The 21955-nt window shown below is 45.4% G+C and overlaps 1 protein-coding gene across 1 annotated transcript in view; it reads left to right on the forward strand.

The window, feature by feature from the left end:
• ONECUT2 (one cut homeobox 2) overlaps window positions 1-14006 on the forward strand; it is a 40223-nt gene extending 26217 nt beyond the window's left edge. Inside the window, exon 2 of the mRNA XM_022584407.2 lies at window positions 12134-14006. Coding sequence (XP_022440115.2) covers window positions 12134-12420 — 287 coding nt within the window. The 3' untranslated portion in view covers window positions 12421-14006. The remainder of the gene's footprint in view (window positions 1-12133) is intronic.
• Window positions 14007-21955: the final 7949 nt, after the last annotated feature.

Here is a 21955-nt window from a genome sequence, read left to right on the forward strand (position 1 = left end):
ATTTTCTGTTCCTGTTTCATAGAAGCCATCTCTTTTTGCATTATCTTGAGATACCAAATGACTCTCTAAAATGTTCTTTAAGTTTCTATAAGATATTTTCGGATGAATTTTCTCTGATTTCAGATGGTGATCTATTTTTCTGTTTTCCAGTATTTTCCATCTCTTTCCTTTTGTCCTATGTATTCATACTCAAATGAGAAAAACCCTGTCAGGCCTGATATAGTTAATAGGAAGGGTGTGTGTTGTCCTCACAGCCTCCTTTCTGGATGTTGGTGCACTCACCCTTGTAGACCTACACTAAATTGCCAATTGATATACCTAACCCAGCTCCTACAGTCTAACCAGTTTTCTTGTAATTTGGCCCTGCTGGACTGACATGGATTCATCTCCTGCATCCATTCCTCAGCTGCTGACAAGCTGGTCAAATGGTGTATGTGCATCAATCCCCAAGATACCAAGTGCCAAATCTTCCTCTTGTCCTTAGCTCACGTGGAGCACTCTTTGGAAACTATACCTCCCAGGGTTCGATCTACCACTGGAGTCCTTCTTCTACCCACCCCACCCTCAGTTTTTTTGCCCAATTGTTTATTGAGAGTTGCAGTTCTCAATTAGTAGGTAGAAGGGAGTGGACAGCACTCTGGCTGTTTCAAAAGGCATCACCTATCAAGTTGAGGGATGGCTGCTTAATTTGAATTTCTGAACAGCTGGAGGACTCAGGTGTTATTTTTTCAATCCAATTCCATTGACCTTGTGTTTAGGTGAGAATTCCTCAGAAATGCCCCCGTGCAGGTTGACGGCAGTCCTAGTGTTCAGTTTGGTGAGTTTTACCTTTTATTCTAGGTCTTCGAGATCATTTTAGTGGGAAGTTAAGAGAGGCTGTATTGGGTTCTCCTAACCACTTTTAGTGAGATGTTCTATCCAGAATTAAATATTTGTTTTAGCAACTCACAACCTCCTGGATAGCTTGCCGAGTAGAGATATGCAGCAGATCTAAAGGTCTGTCTTTGCCAGGCTTCTTCATAGGCGGAATAGATGACCAGGAATCGTGATTTCAAAGGCTGAGTGCCCCCTAAAGATTTATTCTAATAGTCAAGGGAGAAATAAAAACACCACTGAACTAGTAATAAGGGAATCTGGGTTCTCAGGGCTCGGTCACTGACTCCCTGTGGTCAGCGTTGGGCAAATCATGACGCCTCTAAGAGCCCCAGACTCCTTATATCTAAAATAAAGGATAGGACCAAATGGTCTCTAACGTCCTGCCCTTCTAGGACTCGGTGATTCTACCAGCTGGCCTGGAACATCTGCTGTTAGAAACCTGTTCCTTGGGGCTCCCCTTTTACTCCCAGAGTTTCTGCTGAAAGGGAAGCCGAGGAGGAGAAGGCACATCCACGCTGGGTGAGCGAGCCCCAGCTACAGGCAGAACCTGCTGGGAGGGACAGTAGGAGGAGTGGGCAACTCGGGTGCAGAGGACTGGTGACCCTCCTCTGGAGATCCGCCCTCTGGGGCCACACTGGGCCTCTATATAAGCAAGTTTCAGCCATCAAAGGACCCCATTTGCTGAGTCCCCTTCAGTGACTTTGTATTGAAGGGAAAATAGGGATAGGAAATTAAACTTGTTTTCTTCAGAGGATGTCTTTGAGGCAAGGGAACTGCGAATGGTGACCGGATGGCTGCCTCTCATGCGACAATAAATAGACCTGGGAGGTGCTGGTTTGTCACAACCAACGTGTTTATAACCCAACCCAAGTGAAGTCATGGGCGGTGGGGTTTTGAGGGAGCGCAGAGAGTTATCACCCGTGATTTCCAAATGGGAAGAAGAGAGCACCACAGGGATACCCAGATGGGCAGAGACGTGCCCCAGGTCAGAAGTGAAGCTTAAGGTGGGGCTCAAGCGTTCCAGGCAATGCCAGGCTTCCTGGGGTTCCTGACTTTTCTGCACTTTGGATGCGACCCCTTCCAGAGCCTCCAGAATGAGGGGTGTGTGCTCATGCATGCGTGGTCCCCTGCTCTCTTGTTTTTTCTCCCTCCTCTCTCCTCTTTCCCTCCTGCTCTGGCATCTCCCGCCTGTGATATTTGCTCTAATAGGCCGGGCAGCAGCTACCTCACTGGCACATGGGTTGTTCAGCCCGGATCCTGTTGCCTTGTCTGTCCAGGATAATTTGCTAAATGGTTTAGAGGTTTTTCTCGCCACGGAAGGCCAGTTAGAAGGGAGTGAAAGGAGGGCTAAAACCCCAGGGACCGGGAATGACTCCAAATCCATTTGCACAGTGCAACTTCCCTGTCTCTGCTCTTGGCCACCCAAATGGACGCTGGTCTGGATGTCACTGGCTCTGCTGCCTGAGCGGATGGGCATCTGGTCTGTGAGAAAAGCCAGCTCCAACCTGGAGACAAAGCCATTAAGTTTCCCGTTTGACTCAGGCCAGGGATGTTTGGAGAAACAAGAGGGAAGTTGGAGTTTAGCTCTCAGGGGCCAAGTTCACCCTACTGGCTCTGTGACCATCTGGACCAAGGTGGAGTTCAATAATAAGGTCAGGAATCAAAGAGAAGCAGGGAAAACTGTAAAGCATCTAACTGCAAACTACTTATAGTTTCCAAGTTTTAAAGAGCACAAGATAATCAAACGATGATGAAAAGATCTTGTCCTTTGCAGCCCCTCCCCCTTCATCAAGCCCTCCCGCCTCCCCGGTGAGTGATTGGTGCGCCACCTTCTGGCCTTAGTGGCCAATGCTCAGAGCCTGAGCCCCAAGTCCTGTGTGTCACACCCCTCCTCTCCAGGTCCCTGCAGGAGTGTGCCAGCACCTCTCCCTTTGCTGGCCCGAGGAGCCTGCATTGATGGCATTGTTCAGCACTGATGGCTTCCTGAACATTAAATATGTACCATCAGAGTATGTAACTCTTCTATTCTTGCTTCCCTATTTGAATGCAAGGGATGCTGTTATTATTTTAAAAGCTCTTGAATATGCAAATTAGTTCCAGAGGAAGGGAGCCTTCCTGGACGCCATCACTCCTTCCCATCCTGACAGTAACAAAGGGAAGTAAAAGGAGTTGATTTCCCTCTTCTTACCTCCAAAACCCACAGAATTCTCCGAACAAGGCTGGAGGTACAAATACGACTTTACTTTTGTAATTGATTTTTCCAGCATAACCCAGTTGGTTGCCTCAGTTGATCTTTCCAACCCGACTCCAGCCCCTGTGGGTGTGCCCTTGTTGCTGGAGAGGGTCACTCTCCCGCTCTGCACAGCCCTTGGAAGACAGCAGCTTCAGGCTTTCCAGCTGAAAGCTGGAAACGATTCTCCTTCGGCATCGTTTTCAAACCCATATACTCGGAGGTTAAGTGACCACGCTGAAAAATGCACAGCCCGATGACTTCCTTCCCCACCCCACCCGGTGCCCTGGCAAGATCACATTGAACAATTCAGGGAAAGTATTCACTGAATGCAAGGAGAGTAGAGCACGTCTGCATTATTTATTAGGGGCTAACAATACCCATCATATGTAGAATGTATTTGGACATAAATTAGTGATGTTAGGAAACACCAGGGGTCCAAAACCTATTAGGATCTCTGACACATATGTAAAAACACATCACAGTCTTACCTTTTCTACGAGGCTGGGAATTGGCTCTGAGACTGCTTCACAAGGAAAACAAAAATCTTTAACCTTTTGTTTGCTATAAGCCCTCTGGACACTTCATCTACCGTTGAGTAAGTCTTGGCAAATCATTTCAGACTATGAATTCTTAACCTCACTTTCTCACCCCCCTTCCTCTTCTTTCTCTATGATGGAAGGAAGGATATTTACTGAGCACCTACTGTGCACGCCAACATTACAGCTAGCCCCTTGATGTCCAGAGGGGTTTGCAATTAGTATCCCCACTTTATAGATGAGGAAACTGAGGCTCAGGGTCATGCAGCTGATAAGTGGCCAATGTGGAATTTGAAACCAGGTCATGACTTCAAGCTGAGACTTCTTACCCTACATGTGACTCCCTGCCTGGGCAGGAAGGCAACAGCAGTTCTTTGCTTCTTTGTCAGCTGTATATCACCACAGGAATGCCACGTAACACAGAACCACAAAACCGATGGCATAAAGCCATGAACGTTTATTTTTGCTCAGGAGTCTCCGGGTCAGCTGGGCAGTTCTGCTGGTCCAGGCCACGCTTGAGGGGTCTCAGCTGGGCTCGCTGCAGTCAGCTGCTGGGGCAGCTGGGGTGGGCTGACCCAGGCAGGCCTGGGCTTGTCATGTGGCGGCCAGAGCTCCAAGAGCGTGAACAAAGCACTCAGCTTCTCGAGGCCTGGGCTGTCCCTTCTGCCACATTCAGTTGGCCAAAGCAAATCGCCAGACCGGCCCAGATCCGGGAAAGACAGACGAACTCCATCCCGTGCTGGAGGGGAGCTGCAGAGCGACATTGCAGGGGATAGGGATGGTGGGACAAGAAGGACTGGGGCCAATTTTGCAATTAGTCAGCCTCACTTCCCACTGTGGGGCTGCCTTGCTTCCTTGGGAGCACCTGCTTCCTGGAAGCCTCAGCTCCCCCATCTCCAAGCCTGCGCTCAGAGCTGTGTCTCATTTGTACTGAGGACGTTGCACAGAATGACTGCGGAGGGGGATTTAAACGGCCCTCTTCCAAAGGGGAAGGGGTGCAGTCAGTCTGGCAGGGGTTAAGCCTTCCACTGACTGGATGAAGCTGAAGCAGGAGGCTTTCAGCATCAGCCAGCACAGGAGGGGAGCCTGGGGGCGGGGCAGCCAGCCGGGGGCAGAAACCACCCTGAGAAAGATTCTTCTAGGCCTACACCTGAGACTTTGGCGCTTCTTCCAGATACCTCTTGGAGGGTGGCTTTCCACTGCCCATCCTCGAGCATCTCTGGACATGGTATCATGTTTGTGGAGCCAGAGTTCCCCTCCTCTGCGGGGGCTCGGCCCCTCACCTCCCCAGGGCCTCTGCAAGGACCTCTCTTCGGCCTGTGTGTTTGTGGTTTCCAGGGAGGAGGGTTGGAAGGAAAGGTCCATTTCCGCAGGACACCAGGGCTAACCGGTCGACACGGGAGGTGATGCTGGGCTGTGAGGGAGGAGAAGCGTGGAGCTGGGGGGCAGGAAGGGGAGCACGGGGGCAGAAGAGGGAAGGGCTGCTGGATTCCTGGAGGACTGGGACAGGCCAGAAAGCTCATGAGAAGGAGACAACCAGCGGAGAGCAAACAAATCGGCAAGATCAGAGATGAGAGGACAAGCCAAAGGGGGCCGACGATTCCAGACCTCGACACCGCATTGTACCACGACTGCCCTGCTGCTAACTCACGCTCGGCACCTACTCAGACCACCTTCACCAGCAGGTCATTCATGACCCCTGCAAGGCGGTCCTGGAGGTTAAAGACACAGAAGCTTCAAGTCCAGAAGGAAGGAAAAGCCCCGATTCCATTTCTCACTAAGGCAGGTGGGGCAAGTATCCCCCAAAGAGGCACCTGCCCAACATGGGACTTGAGAGGCAGAGTGGATTGCGTATAACAGCTCGCAGATTAACAGCCAACGATGTCCTTAATTCTTCTGACCCCTCCAGGAGATGTCACTGAGGAAGACAGCATCTGTACGGTACCAGGCAGAGGGAGAGGACCATGGAGGGCAAATCCATCCGAAGGATGGAATGGACCCGTCAATCATTTCTGGCCCAGTCACCCCAAGGGAGAGGGAGGCCCGGTGATCATACCCAGGTCACACGGCTAGTGAATGGCCGAGCTGAATTTGAGCTTAGGTTGGATGGAAACTGCCCTGCCCTCGTCCATTTTAGTCTTCTCCCCCCATCAGTTGCCTCAAGAAAAATAAAACTACAAAGGCTTTTGTTTCAAGTCTGTAATTCATTTCCATGAGACGTTTTCCTTTCCTGTCAGCTTGTTGAAGGAGCCCGAGGGACCCTTCCGGTACTCGTAACTCTGTAGCAAATCATGGGATGGGACCGGATTCTCCAAAAACAAATGGGAGCGTTTCAGCCCAATACAGCAGAAGTTGTTCAACAGGGACCTGAATTCTTGGGGCAAAATCCCAGTAGCGTGGGTAGTTTCAGCTCCAGAGCAGGGAGGACCGAGGATTCGGGCCGGTGTTGGGTGCCTCTTACTTCCCCAGCCCCTCAGGACCGAGGGGTAGCTGGGAAGGTGTTTCCAGGCCAACGTCTCAGCCCTGACGCTAGTTGTGTCACCCTAAACAAGTCACTGAACCTTCACCACGTGCAGAATGGGAATCCACACCTCTGCCCCACGTTCCCGTCAAAGAGCCTGTGGAAAGTGCTGGGGCTTCCCCGGTGGTCCAGTGGTTAAGACGCGCCAATGCAGGGGGCATGGGTTCGATTCCTGGTCAGGGAACTAAGATCCCGCATGCCACGGGGTACGGCCAAAAATTTAAAAATAAAATAAAAATAAAGAGAGAAAGTGCTCATGGGAGTCCAGAACTTGCCTGCCTCTCAGGCTCACCTCGCTGACCTCTAGCTCCCCACGTGAAACCGACAGCCCCAGACCCGACAGGAGCGCCGTCGTTCTGTGACTCAGGCGTGAGGATGGAGTTATGGGCGGAGGGAGACGCGCAGGGGCCTTGAAGAGCTGAAGCCCCTGCGGCTGTGGGACCAGGCATTAAAGCGAAGCGCGGTTCCGATGACCCCCGGCCTGGGTCTGCCTCGTAGAGCTAGCTCCTTACCACCCCCCTTACCCTGCAGACACTTACAGCCGAGGGCGCTCCGCCCGCCCGCGTCTAGGCACGGGCCCTCCCAGAGGAGACCACGGCGAAAACCAGGCGGGCGGCGCAGAGGTGGCGGCCCTCCCCAGCTTTGCTTCTCCCTCCCAGCCTGCCTCCCTTCCCCTCCCCGCGGCTCGGGCCCTGGCTTCCCACAGCTCTCCACCCCTAGCAGGCAAATACCAAAGACCTTTGTCCCAAGAAGTAAAATTAGGGGTGGGTGAAAATAAGTCTTTTCCATCAGAGAAACGACACAGTCACTGCCCTCTGGGGTCGGCGCCAGGGCCCTCCCCGGAGTGACGCACTGCTTTCCGTGGCCTCCTTAATATTATTTCTTGAGTCTCTGGTACCGCCCCTCACCCTGCCTCACCTGCCTGTGAGCCGCCTCCTAATGGGAATGACTTCTGGCTTTACAACCTTGCCACGTGCCTGACGGGGCGCGCCTTCGTGCTGTCCGTGTGCGGGCGCTGGACAGCGCTATGGCCAGTTCCCCTGGGCGCCCGAGGACAGCTGGGCTCCTGAGAATGCCCAGGAGCAGCCTGACCGTGTGCGGAGCAGAGAGAAAGGGCCAGTGGTAGAGAGAAGTTCTTCTTTCTCTCCTGGTTTAGGAAGATCAGCTCCAGGGAAGTGGCGCATGCTTCGAGATGCACTTTTGTCTCTGACCCTCTGAGGGTGACCACCTGGGAAAAGGTGAATTGGCATCTCACGGTCTCGGGGAGGGCTTGTGCCTTGAACCAGGGCTTCCCTTCTTATTATTTCACCCTGGGAACCCAGTGGTTTAAAAATTTTGTCTACCCAGGACCCTACTTAGGCAGTAGCTATCACCTCTGTTACTAATCACAGATACCTCTATCTGTATATACCTGCGAGTTCCAGGTCCTGGTCCATGGGGGACAGGCAGCCTTCTCCATCTGAGCTGATATTGTTCCTGCCCCCAAAAGGAGGGAAAAGGCACTGTAGGCCCAGGAGGTAGCCTCATTGTGGGCAAAAACATGATTTCTCCCTGTCTTTGAAATAGAAATGAGCCCTCAAACCTCCATGACCCACACAGGGACCACTTCCCCCGAAGAGGAAGGAAGATGGAGAATGAGGGATTTCTCTCTCTTCCCATCAGGCAACACACACATCACCCCATGGTACGCCCTCCCTGCTTCCTTCCTAGAAGAGGGAGGAGAAGCAGATCCCAGTGCCTGCAGGAGTCTGGGCTAACCTCTCACCCTCCTGGAGCAGAGTTTATCGTGAGTGGCAGGAACCCACTCCATCCACACCACTGATGAACACCGTCTGTTGGGTTTCTAACACACATTCCTGGGCCGTAGGGAGCTACTTGACGTTTCCCTAGCTGTTTTGAAATGGGCATTTGTAGCGTGTAATGTTCTAACACCAAAACCATTTACACTCTGACTGTGCCTCTGGGCAAAGCTAGCTCCACACCTTGTCTGAGAAATTCTGAGGCTCCCACCTTCCTGCCAGCTTCCAGACATCATTCAATCCGTCTACTTTTTCTTAGACTTTCAAAGCAGGTGTTTGCCCTCTTGTTTGTATTTTCCTTCAGCTCCTGACCAACTGCTTTTGTAAGAATCATGAGGTGGCAACTGTCAGCTGTGAGGACTTGGGGCAGGTTATATACCTGCAGCCTCATTATTTTGGGCTTTTGGACTTGCTGTACGTTGGCCGACCACAGGCTGCAGCTCTGCATTTGTTGACGTAGAGTCTGTTGTCTTTGGAGAGCTGTTGGCAAGGCATACACAGGATCTGATGATCTGTTCTCTCTCTGCAGGTTGCTGAACGTTAAACTTTTAACATTTGTTTCTTAAATTATATGTAGATATATCTTCAAATATAACCTGACAGGCCAACATGGACCTGCATCAATACTGTCTAAACTCCCTATTAAAAGTGCAAATACACCACCACACCAGTCAGAAGGACCATCATTAAAAAGTCTACAAATAATAAATGCTGGAGAGGGTGTGGAGAAAAGGGAACCCTGCTACACTGTTGCCGGGAATGTAAATTGGTGGAGCCACTATGGAGAACAGTATGGAGGTTCCTTAGAAAACTAAAAATAGGACTTCCTGGCAGTCCAGTGGTTAAGACTCCACGCTTCCAATGCAGGGGGTATGGGTTTGATCCCTGGTCGGAGACCTAGGATCCCCCGTGCCAAAAACTTAAAAAAAAAAAACTAAACTAAAAATAGAGCTACCATATGACCCTGAAACCCCACTCCTGGGCATATATCCAGAGAAAACTCTTAATTTGAAAAGATATATGCACCCCAATGTTCATAGCAGCACTATTTACCATAGCCAAGACGTGGAAGCAACATAAATATCCATTGACAGATTAATGGATAAAGAAGATGTGGTACACACACACACACACACACACACACACACACAATGGAATACTACTCAGCCATAAAAAGAATGAAATAATGCCATCTGCAGCAACATGGATGGACCTAGAGATTATCATATTAAGTGAAGTAAGACAGAGAAAGACAAATATATGATATCACTTGTATGTGGAATCTAAAAAGTGATACAGAAGAACTTACTTACAAACAAAAAATAGACTCACAGACATAGGAAACAAACGTATGGTTACCAAAGGGGATAGCAGGGGATGGGGAGGGAGAAAGAAATTAGGAGTTTGGGATTAACATATGCACACTACTGTATATAAAATAAAGAACAAGGACCTACTGTACCGCACAGGGAACTATATTCAATATCTCCCCAGATTCCAGAACACTGCCCCTCCAGGTAAAAGTCAGAATCTCGGGGGGGTAGAACCTCCGAGGCTGCCGTGCAGATAGAGTCCCTCTAAGGTGCCAATGGCGTGGGGTGCCATTTCTATAGGGGAGAAAGATGGACAGACCCAAGGGCTGGATTCTTGCCCTGGGTCTGCAGCCAACTTGGAATGTGACCTCAGGTCAATCGCTTACACCCTCAGGTCTCCATTTATTTCATTTTAAAATGAGAATAATTCTGCTGTTTATCGTCCTCAGGATTACTGGGGTTATGCAGCCAGAGGGAAGGTGGGGAGGGAGCATTCACACACTTTGCCTCACGTAAGCCTCTACAGAGGTGAGCACCTTATTTCCATTATGCAGGTGAGGAAGACGAGCACTGAAAGGTTAAGTCATTTACCGAGGTCCCAAGTCTTGTAGGTGAAGGAGCGCAGGTGAGAGAATCCAGGCATCTGGTTCCAGAACATTCCATTCCATCAGGGTGCTCCTCTGAGATTTTAGAAATCAGGTAGATGCTCGCTAGTCAAACCGAGGCATATGGGCCAGCAGCAGCAGCATGACCTGGGAGCTCGTTAGAAATGCAGGTTCTCGGGCCCCGCCTGGGTTGACTGCCTCAGAATCTGCATTTGAGCAAGCTTCCCAATGATCCCTGTGCACCTTGAACTTTAGAAGCACTGTTGTAGAGGATTGCACTAGAGAGAGGAAGTCTACAGATGAGGTTATGGTAACTATCCAAAAATCCAACAGAAGTGTAAGATCCTCCCAGGGATAATCAAAGAAGAAATCATTACCGGGAAATTCCTGTGGGAGAAGGGTGACTGTAAGCTGTTTCAGCCCTTTCTCTCTGAGTTCCCATTTCAGGGGAAGCGCCCCTTATCTGAAAACGTCCAAACCTCCCAAGAGAATGGGGTTTGGGATGGAAACATACTGTTTTTATAGGTGTGTATGTGTGTGTTGTGTTTAATTTTCAAAGGTAATACGTTTACTTTTAGAAACGAGAGAAGGAGAAGTCAGGAAGAGAGGGTTCCGCAAAGCTGACGTAGCCCAACAGTGTTCCTTTTTGAGGGTTCTCCTGTTCCTGCCCTTTTTATCATGGCTCTTCACTTATTTCAGGAGTGATCCTTCATGGCGGATAGCATCCACCAGGGAGGATGGCCAGTTGGGTAGGGGGAAGTTCAGCTTCCAGAATATCTTTGCTATGAGTGTTGGTCCTTAGGTTAAATCCGAAGACCCATCAGTCTGAAGGATGTTCCCCTGATACTCAAACTGCAGTCAGCGGCACCACTATACCAAATGCTCCCTGCAGAATGTAAAGAGTAGAAAATGGCCTGACCCAAAGCTCAGAAGCAAAACTCACAAATCAGGGCTTTGAGAAGTATGAAAAGGCTTCCAAACAGCACTCCAGACGACTGCTAGCCTTAGGGGAGTGTCAGTTGAGTACAAAGAAATTCTCAACCTGGAGCCAGAATGTCCAGTAGGATTTGATCCAGGGAAGGATGCTCAAAGCCGGCCCTCTGCTCCCTCCTCGCCTTTCCTGGATTAGCTCTGTTGAGGCGGCACAGAACCCCTGGATGAGCTGTGGTTTCTGTCCAGGGATTTTAACACATGTTCCCATGTTTAAATTTGTGATTTGTATGCACAATATTATTTAGCCCTTAAAAGTTACTTTTCTGAGACCCAATCTGTCTGTGAAGTGTGCAAATTCCTGAAAGAGTCAAGACACCACTTGTCATCAGCATCCCAAGTGTTCATTTATGTCCGCAGCTCCAGAAAGAGCCAGTCGGAAATATCACACAGACCTGATCCCTGCCTTCTAGAAACTTGTAGGGTAAGGCAGAGGTAGTGACACATAAATTAATGTCCTGGCTGCACATGGCACCCCAGATGTGGATACCCATCTACTGAATCAGAGACTCTGCATCTACTAATCGACACATCTAGGGCCCTAAAATAATCCACTGTAAATTTGGGCTCTTTTGCCAACCTCAGCCCTGGTCTTCTTGTACTGGCTTTACTTCAGACCAGCCAAATTAAAACTGGTTAAACCAATTTTTTCACAGTCTTTCCCTCCCTGTTTGATTTTATTTTTTTTATTTTTCAAAAGTCTAGAAGAAGGGGATTTGGAGTCGGGATGATACCATCACTCTGTCACTTCTAATTTCATTCTGTTAACAATTCTTTGAGTCACGAGGGTGGAAGCTTTGATTCTGAGAAATTACGCACTTTTAAGTTTTGACTCCAGAAAGTCACTGTGGCTCATCTGTAAACAATTCCAGAGGGTGACCATGAAAGAGGAACTTAGTAACCAGGCTTCCCCCTGGGGAAGTCACTTATCCCTTCAGAGCGCCTGATTTCACAGGTAAAGAGTTTTAAGGGGGTGGCAGTGGGGGGTAGGGAGTGAAAGAGAAAGCATTTGGTTCAAAACCAGACTGTGTAAACAGCCCTGCTCTTTTCTCCTTTCTCCCTTCCCCCACTAACCGAGGCTTTCCATCACCCATAGATGAACTGGGAAGGCTGGTTATTGACAGCTGGGCAATTTGCACAATAAAGTTTAACGGTTTACATCCCCTTTGACTTTCCATCCCCATTGACTTTGTCAGTGTTCTCAATGGATCACGTTCTCACGCTCACACTGACTCTCTCCTTCTTCTCTTCCCCTTCAAGCGTGCAAACGCAAAGAGCAAGAACCAAACAAAGACAGGAACAATTCCCAGAAGAAATCCCGCCTGGTGTTCACCGACCTCCAACGCCGAACGCTCTTCGCCATCTTCAAGGAGAACAAACGCCCATCCAAGGAGATGCAGATCACCATTTCCCAGCAGCTGGGCCTGGAGCTTACGACCGTCAGCAACTTCTTCATGAATGCCCGGCGCCGCAGCCTGGAGAAGTGGCAGGACGATCTGAGCACAGGGGGCCCCTCGTCCGCCTCCGGCACCTGTACCAAAGCGTGATGGAAGGACTCTCAGTTGGGCACAAGTCACCTCCAAATGAGGACAAAAGATACCAAAAGAAAATGCAAAGGAAAAAGATGCTGGATTCTTAGCTGGGGCCCTTCACTGGTGATTTGAAAGCACAATTCTCTTGAAAAGAAAATTCTATTCTAGCTGTAATCATAGGCCAGGTGTTCTTTTTGTTCGTTGGTTTTTAGTGGCTATGGAGTCCAAGTGCAAGCTGAAAACTAATCTCTTTGAACCGGACATTGTCCTCTGAGCGAGTATGCTAAGCACCTCAGAAACCCAAATGGGGCCTTTCTGCAGCAAGTCAGTTTCAGTGTGGCGTCAGTCAAGCTCAGCATTGCCTAGAATGTCAGCGGTCCTACTCTGAGTCCTGTCAACCTCTTGCAGTCGAAGTTCCCATGAGTAATAGTGGGACTTTGGCCTGTGTAAGGACTCTGAGTTTGGGTTCCCAAGATGCTACAATAAGAGAAGAATCTAGCAACAAGAATGACCTCATTTGCTTTCCAAGTGCTTAGCCTCATTATACCATAGTTCATCAACGTTCACAGCCATAACATAAAAAAACATCAGAATGACAATTACTGAGCACAAGTTTTAAATATGGAAGTTAAAAAAAAGAATACGAGGACCTGTTTTTCCAACTCAGGCATCTTTTTCATTGAATGGTTTAGAAAGCTTTAAGTTGATCCAGTTTACAATTTTCTTTTCCTTACCTCCTGGAAATCTCACGTGGTCTTGGATCCATCAAAAAAAAAAAAAACCAGATCAGTTCACTTGAGCTCAAAGTATCAAGCACAACGAAGATAGAGAAGTCAGGAAGGTTCTGGATTCACCGCATCTCGATCTTCAAGACACCAGTTAGGAAGTCATGAGGGAATCATTGGGAATATGGCTTCAAGCACATTTTGCAGTTTGCTACAAATTCTGTTTGTACATAATGCATACGCACACTCAGGAGGCCAATTTAACTGTTACAGTACACGGAGCAAATGCAGCATTTTAAAAGATCTAGATTTTTTTAGATCATAAATGTATCCTTCTTGGTTATCTGTCACCTGGTTCCTCCTATTGTGCATTATGACCACATGATACATTCTCGCTCCTTCAGATTTGGGTTGTTCCCTTGTCCATCCCATCGGTAGGGACGTTTTCAGTGTTTCATAGCAAGGAAAAAATAAATAATTCAAACCACCATACGTGTTACTCATAACCGTCATCTAGTCCTGAATCTCTTCCATTGTCGAATCATCTAGCAAAACAGCTGAATAAATCTGGAGAAAACACAGCACACCAAAGAAGCAGAATACTGCAAACCAAAGACATTTATTACTTGCCATTTTCTAGCCTGAAAAATACTGTGATTACTTCTTAGAAGTCAGAAAACCTCTGCAACTCCGAATGGCATTCAGCTCTTGCATTTGGTTCATCATCGGGCTGAGTGGACCGGCTACACCAAGGATGTTAGCCAAGCCACCCAGCGAGTGGCTTTCTGGTTCCTGGCTGTCACCTTCCCACGGCAAATGGAAGAGCACCCACAGAACCCTGGGAGATTGCAAAGGTCACCATGTGCATATTTACCAGTGAATGGCCCCAGGTGGGCACCACGGGGGTGTTCAAAGCAAGCCAAACACTGCAATGATTCTTTACAGACACTTGAGACTGACTTTTTTTATGAATTACTTAATCGAAACCAAAGAAACTTTTTCTGCACCTACTTCTGCAACAAACAAAACTGTCCCATTAAAATGAATAAATAAATAAAAACGTAAATCACCGAAAATCACCACCAACGAGAAGGAAGCTCGCCAGAAAAGGAAAAAGAAAAAAAACAAAAACCAGAAACAGAAAAACAGCGAGACACACTGTGTTCAAACAGACCTCTTGGGACATTTTTTGGAAGCAGATTTTAAAGAAAGGGTTGAGACAGGAAGAGAAATAAGGAAAAGCCTCCGTGGCTGCTGCTTCATTTGACAACTCATGCGGTAATCTAAAAGTTGAAGATTGTCTTTAATTTGTGCCTATGCAGTTTTTCAAAAGAACACGGAACAGAGCAACAGAAACCTCAACAGCTACAATACCAAAGATGAGGATTTCTCACACCTTTGTTTCAGTTCATTATCTCCTCTTGCCTGGCTTAAATACTAATAGCGCCATTGATCTGTGTAAAGGTAATCAATTTTGTTTCTGAGCCACGAAAGGAAAGGGTCATTTGTTTGATTTTATTGTTTCCCTATCATTTTGTTTTATGGCTTTCTACCCGACATGGAATCTCTCAAAAGGTTCCATGGAATCCAAGTTTAAGATGTTGGGATACTGAGCAGTTCTCCTCTCTGCTCGGCAGAGCGCGGGGAATAATATTGTCACTTGAATGTTATGCGTAGTCCTTAGTCTTGGTTCCTTCTATGTTCAGAGTCTCATCATCAGGGGAGGGAAGGGGAGTGAGGGTCAAGGGTAGGGGTCTCGGTGACACATCCTCTCCCAAGCCACAGAACCAAAGAATTTATAGAGGAATTGACAAGCCTCGTCTTCACGTGATTGCTACATCCTAACAGGGGGGTGGGGGAAAATGTGTAAAAATAATTGTCAGTTTCTACTTTTCTATTAGCTTTTTAAAAATCAGCTGTAAAGGTTGCATTTCTAAAGAAAGAGATATATATAATATATGAATACATATATAGATTCAACTTGACACTGGTGATAACCCAAAGTTATTGCTCTTCAAATTCACATCTTGTTTTTGTCAAGTGCTTCATTTCTTAAGTATTCAGTTCAGAACTTTGCTCATTTCTCATGCCATCCCAGAGTATATTTGCTGCTGTGGATGATTTAGAGTATTCAGATTTCTGTGAAAGTTCCTGGGAAAGGTTGAAAGTCAAGTTTAAGCATTTCAACAGTTAACCTGTTGCTAAGTGGATCCATGGGACGAATGAGTTTTATTTGTATTTTGAGTCTTCTCTATTCTATGTCTCAACCATGATCAGGGTGGTGAGTGAGGTCCATCCACCAGTTCTGGGCCGTGGCCAGGGAGTGTTCATCTTCTCTAACTGCTGGGAAAGCTCAGTGGTCCATTCCCACCAGTTACAGAGATGAGGCCAGCCCAGAGGTCTGTTCTCCAGGAACCGCCCTGTCCCATCAGGGTGTTCCAGATGCCCCTCAGTAAGTAGATCCACCAAAGGGACTTCTCACAGGGGAAGTCCAACTCTTGCTGCAATGGGTTGATCAGGTTTCCTCAGGGTGGTAATGACCAATTAGTTTAGACAAGCCTGTGTGCAGCCACGGCCGGCACTGGGGTGAGGCAGCGGTGTTGGGGGGTGCGGGTGTCTCAGTCCTAGAGAGAAAACACAAGGCAGGGTTTGGGGAGAACCCCAGAGTCCTGCCCTTGGGAACCCCATTGTCTATTATGCCACCTCCTTCCTCCCACTGTGTGGGTCTCCCTTTGCAGGGGCAGCAGCCATGTAGCCACTAAAGAAGGCGACTTTCCGTGGCTTCTATAATTCATCCTATCTGGGGATGTTCCTTGACTTTGCCCTGTGTCACTTTGTCTCTTGCCCATTCTCCATGTCTCCTTTGTCAAATGACCAAGAAAAGAGCATATTTCAGCAGGGGAACTCTCCTATGGGTGGATCAAAATGAATTTCAACTTGGGTATCTCTAAATGAATCCTTGTGACTCATGGCCAATGGACATGCTTGTTCTTCTAGAGATTGGACTGAGGAACCGAGCCTGCTTGCTTTGGTTAGTGATCCTTTGGCGTGCTAATGTCAGCATCTGGGTCTCTGGCATCCTATGAAGACGTCTAAACTGAAAAAGGCTGCCTTTGTGGCCTGAGATTTCAACCCTGGTCAAACCAGGTGTAGTCACATACACCCTCAGCGCTCCTGGTGACCAGAGGAAGATGTCATAATGTAAAAAAAGGCAAGAACTTCCCGCTAGGGACTTTTGATAAATGTCTCATACCAGATAATGCCATACCAGAGAGAAGTGCTTGCTTCTAAAAAATTATTTACGTACATATATAAATACATGTGTGTATCTATATATCTGTGTATTGAAAAGTTAAGCCCTACAGAATTTCAGTTTGTTAAAAAGCTGAAAGAAAAAAAAAAAAAACCCTGCAAACTGGAAGGTAATGGAATTTGACCCAATAAGTTTCCTCAAACATTTTTAAACCTTATTTTAAGTTAATAATTTCAGAAAAAAATAACTCTTTGGACTCAACATTTAACCTGTTGGATTGAGGATCCATTTCCTCAATCCAAGAAAAATTCCAGGCATGCCTCAGCCATCAGCAATGAAAGGGGCAGTGTGAAGGGACAGTTCTGAACCAAAATTCACATTCTCGAAGCAACAGAAATCCAAAGGCTATTGAGTGGAAAATTCTTTATTTCTTTAGGGAAATAGGCTTGCTTACTTTTGTTTTCAATGTGATTTTGGTCCTGGGGATATAATTCTTTCATTCCAAGAAATTTTTATTAAAAAAAAGAGCCAATATATTTCTTTTTAAAAAGAAAACAGCAACAACAATAAAAACTCGTCCACAATATTTAAAGCCTTTTCTAAAATGTAAAGTAGTGTGTAGGTTGTACCACTTAACAGTACAGGCGGGAATGAGGCATGAAGGTACCAATGTGACACTTTGAAGAAATCAAGGCATCACCTCTGCAGTGTCTCTTTTCCTGCAGGCTCTTGGCAATTATGGGCTTTGGAAATTCAAGCTAATTTTTATTACTAGCTAAAATAAAATCAAAATTAGGAATAAATCTGATACACATACATACATTTTTGTAAATCAAACAATGTATTTCAAAGCCAAATATAAGTACCTTTTATTTTTTATTTATTTATTTTTTTACATCTTTATTGGAGTATAACTGCTTTACAGTGTTGTCATAAATACCTTTTAGATGATCACCCATTTTACTTTACCTGTGCTGGGTGCCCACCTAGTCATGCCAATAAATTAAAGTTGAACATATTTTTTTTAAATATCATTACTGGGTGCAGGGGGAACACTTTCCCACTTCTAAAAATGCTGGTAGAATTATAGAAGCGTCTTTTTGATTACCGTTACCGAAATGTCATGACAGTATACCTTTGTGGTGAACTCTGTTTTTCAGGAGGTTGTATAGTAGGAATTTTTAAACATAGAAGAAGAACAGGCTGGGTTCCAGTGTTGTTGAAGAATAATGGAGTATATGAAAAAGTAGAGAAAAAGAGGTGATACGTGTGGTCAAGGTTGACCCCAAAGCCCAGACACAGGTACTGTGATGATAACTGTCCCGAATCCTAACAGATCAGAGCTGATTTTTTGTTGCTGTTGCTGCTGATGCCTTGTGATTCAGACTTGTTAGTCTACCCAGGAAGAGAGAGTGAAAGACGGTAGACAGAAAAGGGATAGAGCTGTTATGTCTGTAACGTTCGGATGTTTACCTGTAAGACTGGAGAACTTAATACTTTTGTACGTTTAGTTAAGACCAAGTCACCTCTAAAACAACAGGACATTCTAGTTTTCAGATAAGGCCACAAAATCCTTACTAAAGGCAGAAGGTGCACCCAAGTTTGCTGTATAAATCTCCTAAGTTAATGACATTGGCTTTAAATATGGATGTCCCAGTGCCTATTTTCTACCTTTGATTTGTTTCTTTCCAAGGGCAGGGGGAAGGGAGGGTTTGTTTGTTTTAGAAAGTCTCAGAATGGGTTATAAAATTATATATATATATATATGTGTGTGTGTGCGCGTATATATACATATACATATATATATTAAAATAACATAGGGCTTCACGTAGGTAGACACAGAACTTACAGTTGAAGCTGATGGGCTATTCCATGAATCCCATGGGGACCGGAAGTATTCATTGTTCTCAGATACCAAAAAGGTTCTGACAGTCTGAGGCAAGTTGAAGCTTGAGCCTAAGCTTTCCTTACCAGTTTTGAGTTTGGTTGCCTGGAATTAACCAGCTAATTCCCTTTTAGTGGAGAAAATGTGTATAGGAAAAAAAAAGACACATTGCTACAGGTCTGTTCATTCCATGGAAGTCTTCCACTCTGTTCCATCTTTAGCAGAGGCATTTCTCACAGCGTAAACCTTGGTAGATAAGTTTGCCTAAACCTTATACAGTCTGTCAGCTTGGGTGTATACAGATTTAGATGCACCTTTCAACATGTATTCTCATAGACATCCTCACAGCGACACACATTGCCTCTGAGTGTTCAGACTGCACAGACACGTGTGCACAGACACCTTCATATGTACATAAATAGTGATCTGTTACAATAAATACATTTTAAATGATCATTTAACATGTATGTGGTACTTCTACAATGTACATTGTTTTTTATTATTTATTGTAACATTGAAAACTAAAGTGCAGGAAAAAAAAAAGTATCCCAGCATCTTCATTCTGTACACTTGGAATTACCTTCATTTGGGCACATCCAAGATAAACTCAACTTTCAAGAAAACTTGGATATTATTTAATCATCTGTGTAAGAATGACACATGTGCTTGATAACTTCGGTTGAATAGCTTTATTCTGGATCTCTCATAACTAAAGCTAAATCCAAAGACCTGAAAAAGGACACACACCAAAAAAAAAGAAAAAGAAGGAAAAAATAGCAAAGTAAAGCATGAACTAATAAGGAGAAAGTGAGTTCTGGTTTCCAGGGTGGAGGAGATGGTGACATGGTCTTGGGGGTGCTGCACTAGCTAAGAGCAGGGAACGTGGTGATTTTTTTTTCATGCTTGTCACACTTAAATGGTCTTTTTGAAAGTGAGAAAGTGTAGACGTTAGAATTTCCTGCTTTATTTTCATTTAGACTATGGAAAGAAGCTATACATTTTGTCCATCGAAAAATGAAGACAGTCAAAAGAAACCTTTTTTTTTTTTCCCTTCATCTCTTTGGGTTATGACCAACAAGCTAAGTACCGTTAATGTAATTAATTTATTTAAATTAGATTTTAGCACACAAATGTATAGGATTTTAGTAATTATTTAATCATCTTTCTTTACTTTGGTTTTACTCTTTGTGCTTATTTATGAAAACCTAGACCAGTTGTGCATCAGAGATGCACAGTCCCTTTTAGAATTCCCTTGAAGTTTTGCTTTATAAAGCAGAGAAGTTCTGTTACAGACACGGGAGAAATACAGGTTACAAAAAAAATGTCGAGGTATTTTTCCTTCTTGAATTAACTTTGAAAATAGTTTAAGTAACAGTGATTAAATTATTTAATTTAAGTTCACAGCCCCACCTGGTACCAGGCGAACTTCACCTTTTAATTATTGGGGCCCTCAGAGCCTTCATATTGTAACTTATTTATTTAACTTATTCAGCACCTGCAAAAGGTGCACGATATAGTTTATATTTTTTATTTAAAACAATAGAGAGCACTGCAGTTTGTTTGCTGTCAGAACAACAGAGCAAAGTTTGTGGACAAGCAATGACTATTCAACCCGAACCCGTGCATTCAGAAAACGTAAGCCGAGACCCTGCTTCACCAGCCTGGATTTTGGGGCTTCTGTACAGAAACTGGAAAAAATAGATTAAAAAAAAAAATCAGAACAGCAAAAAGAGGGAAACCCTTAAACTAGCTGCTTCCAAGAATGAACTCTGTGTGCGTGTAAAACAACAAAACAAAAAAGGAAAAGAAAAAAAAAAAGCAGAAAAAAGAAAAAAAAAAAGGAAAAACTTTCTATTTCTAGTGAGAACCAAAGAAGGCTACCTCACTGACTTTTTCCATTTGTAATTTTAATCGTGTTGATGACACCAAAGATACCAAAGATTTCTTTCTCTGTGCGGTCTGCATTTTGCTTGTGCTCTTTTATAATTTTAACTATTCTCTCTGACATATGGTATGTACAGCCACAGCTCAGATACCCCAAAGAAATAGTTATGTATGCGACAGTGGCTGCTAATTTGGAAAGGGATATTTTCTGTGTTTCTCTCATTTGTTTGCTGTCCCCTCCACATGTTCAGGGTGCAAGTTTAGATGCTGCTGTAATTGGATTCCTGAAATTCAAACTCCAAATTGGTGAAGAAGACTGGTTGGAAGTGGCCTTCAGTCCCAGCTCTGTTCCCTGCTTTGGAGCTATCGCAGTCGAGATTTCCAATGATTGGACCATAGAAATTCTAATCATTGAATAGTAGAGCTGGAAGGGACCTTAGGAATCTTTTAGTCCAGCCCCTGGAGGCCCGGGGGAGTGAAATAGTTATCCAACACAAGTATCTATCTAGAGGCAAAGCCCAGACAAGCCTCCCGCCTTCTCCTCCAGTCTGTGCCCATTGCTCAGTGCTGCCTCTGCCTGAGATGGGCCACACGTTGGCAAAGAGGAAGGGGGCCTGGGGCTTGTCACTGAACATTTTTACTCTGTAAAAATAGTCACAGGCATTTCAGTATCTGTCTAGTTAGAATCTCAACGTAAAGTCACATATGATCAATTGCTTGTAAAGGTGGCCAGCCTTAATTTATTAGAGCTCATAGAGGGGTTTACAGCCTGGAAGTACACACTGATCCAGTGAGATCACTGTAAAACCTCCCCATTCCAGAGTGTTGTATATATAAACTTCTAATTAAGGGAGAAGAGAAAGTGCATTCTTGGTCTGTTGAGTTGAACTATTACACATATTTTTAGGTCAGTATTTATCAGAGGAAGGGAATCTGATCACTGTTTGCACACGTGACATTTAAGCTCTTCAGCTTTTTCCCTTTCCCCTTGACTTGATACATCATTTCTAGGGCAACTTTTTGTATTTATGAGAGAACTTCTTTAAGCCTTATCTCATTGGATGCTGAAAAATTACTCATTGGAAACAAAAGATGACCTCAAAATTTCAGAGAAATCAATATGCCAGTTTAAGACATGATTACTTAAAATTGATTCTCTTTTCCCTTCTTACTCATGAAATGAATTGGTCTTGTTTAAGTTTCTTCCGATTCCATTAAATGATTAAGTCACTACTAAGATTCAGTCATCACTGTGATTTGTATGTTAGCCAATGAATCCTTCTCAGCTTTTGACCAAATGGGTTTCAGACATATGCAAAGACCGGCCTCTAGCCTGTATGGTTCCTTATTGAGTACTAGTATTTTGCATTTCACATAACGTAGTTCTCTTTTAGCTTTTTAAGAGACAATTTAGACAAAGAAGCTAAGAAGGGAAAAGACCAGTCAACTCATCCGATCCCTGCATCCAGAGTGCAGCCAGTGGAAGAAATCAGAGGTTAGGTTGACAGATGTTAAGAAACCCTCACTTACCCCCTTCCTGTAGTTTGCAAGCACCGTACTGACACATGTGAGAGTTCTCTCCTGTCCAAACAGGCTCAAAGCTCCATCTCCCCTCCATACCAGGCAGAGATGTAAGGCCTGCCTTCCAAACAGCAAATTGCTTTGGTTTTCTTCCCAAATTCCTATTGGAAGTAGAATTCTCCAAATACCTGGGAGACACAACAAAGATCTTTTCATTGAGCAGCGAAGTGCTCCTCTATAAGCCAACACCGCCCTCCCCAGCCTTCCGACCACCGAGCCCCT

The sequence above is a fragment of the Delphinapterus leucas genome, chromosome 14 (assembly GCF_059928025.1).
Source record: "Delphinapterus leucas isolate spDelLeu-1000000601 "Yukka" chromosome 14, BTC_Dleu_Yukka2, whole genome shotgun sequence".
Classification (NCBI taxonomy): Eukaryota; Metazoa; Chordata; class Mammalia; order Artiodactyla; family Monodontidae; genus Delphinapterus; species Delphinapterus leucas.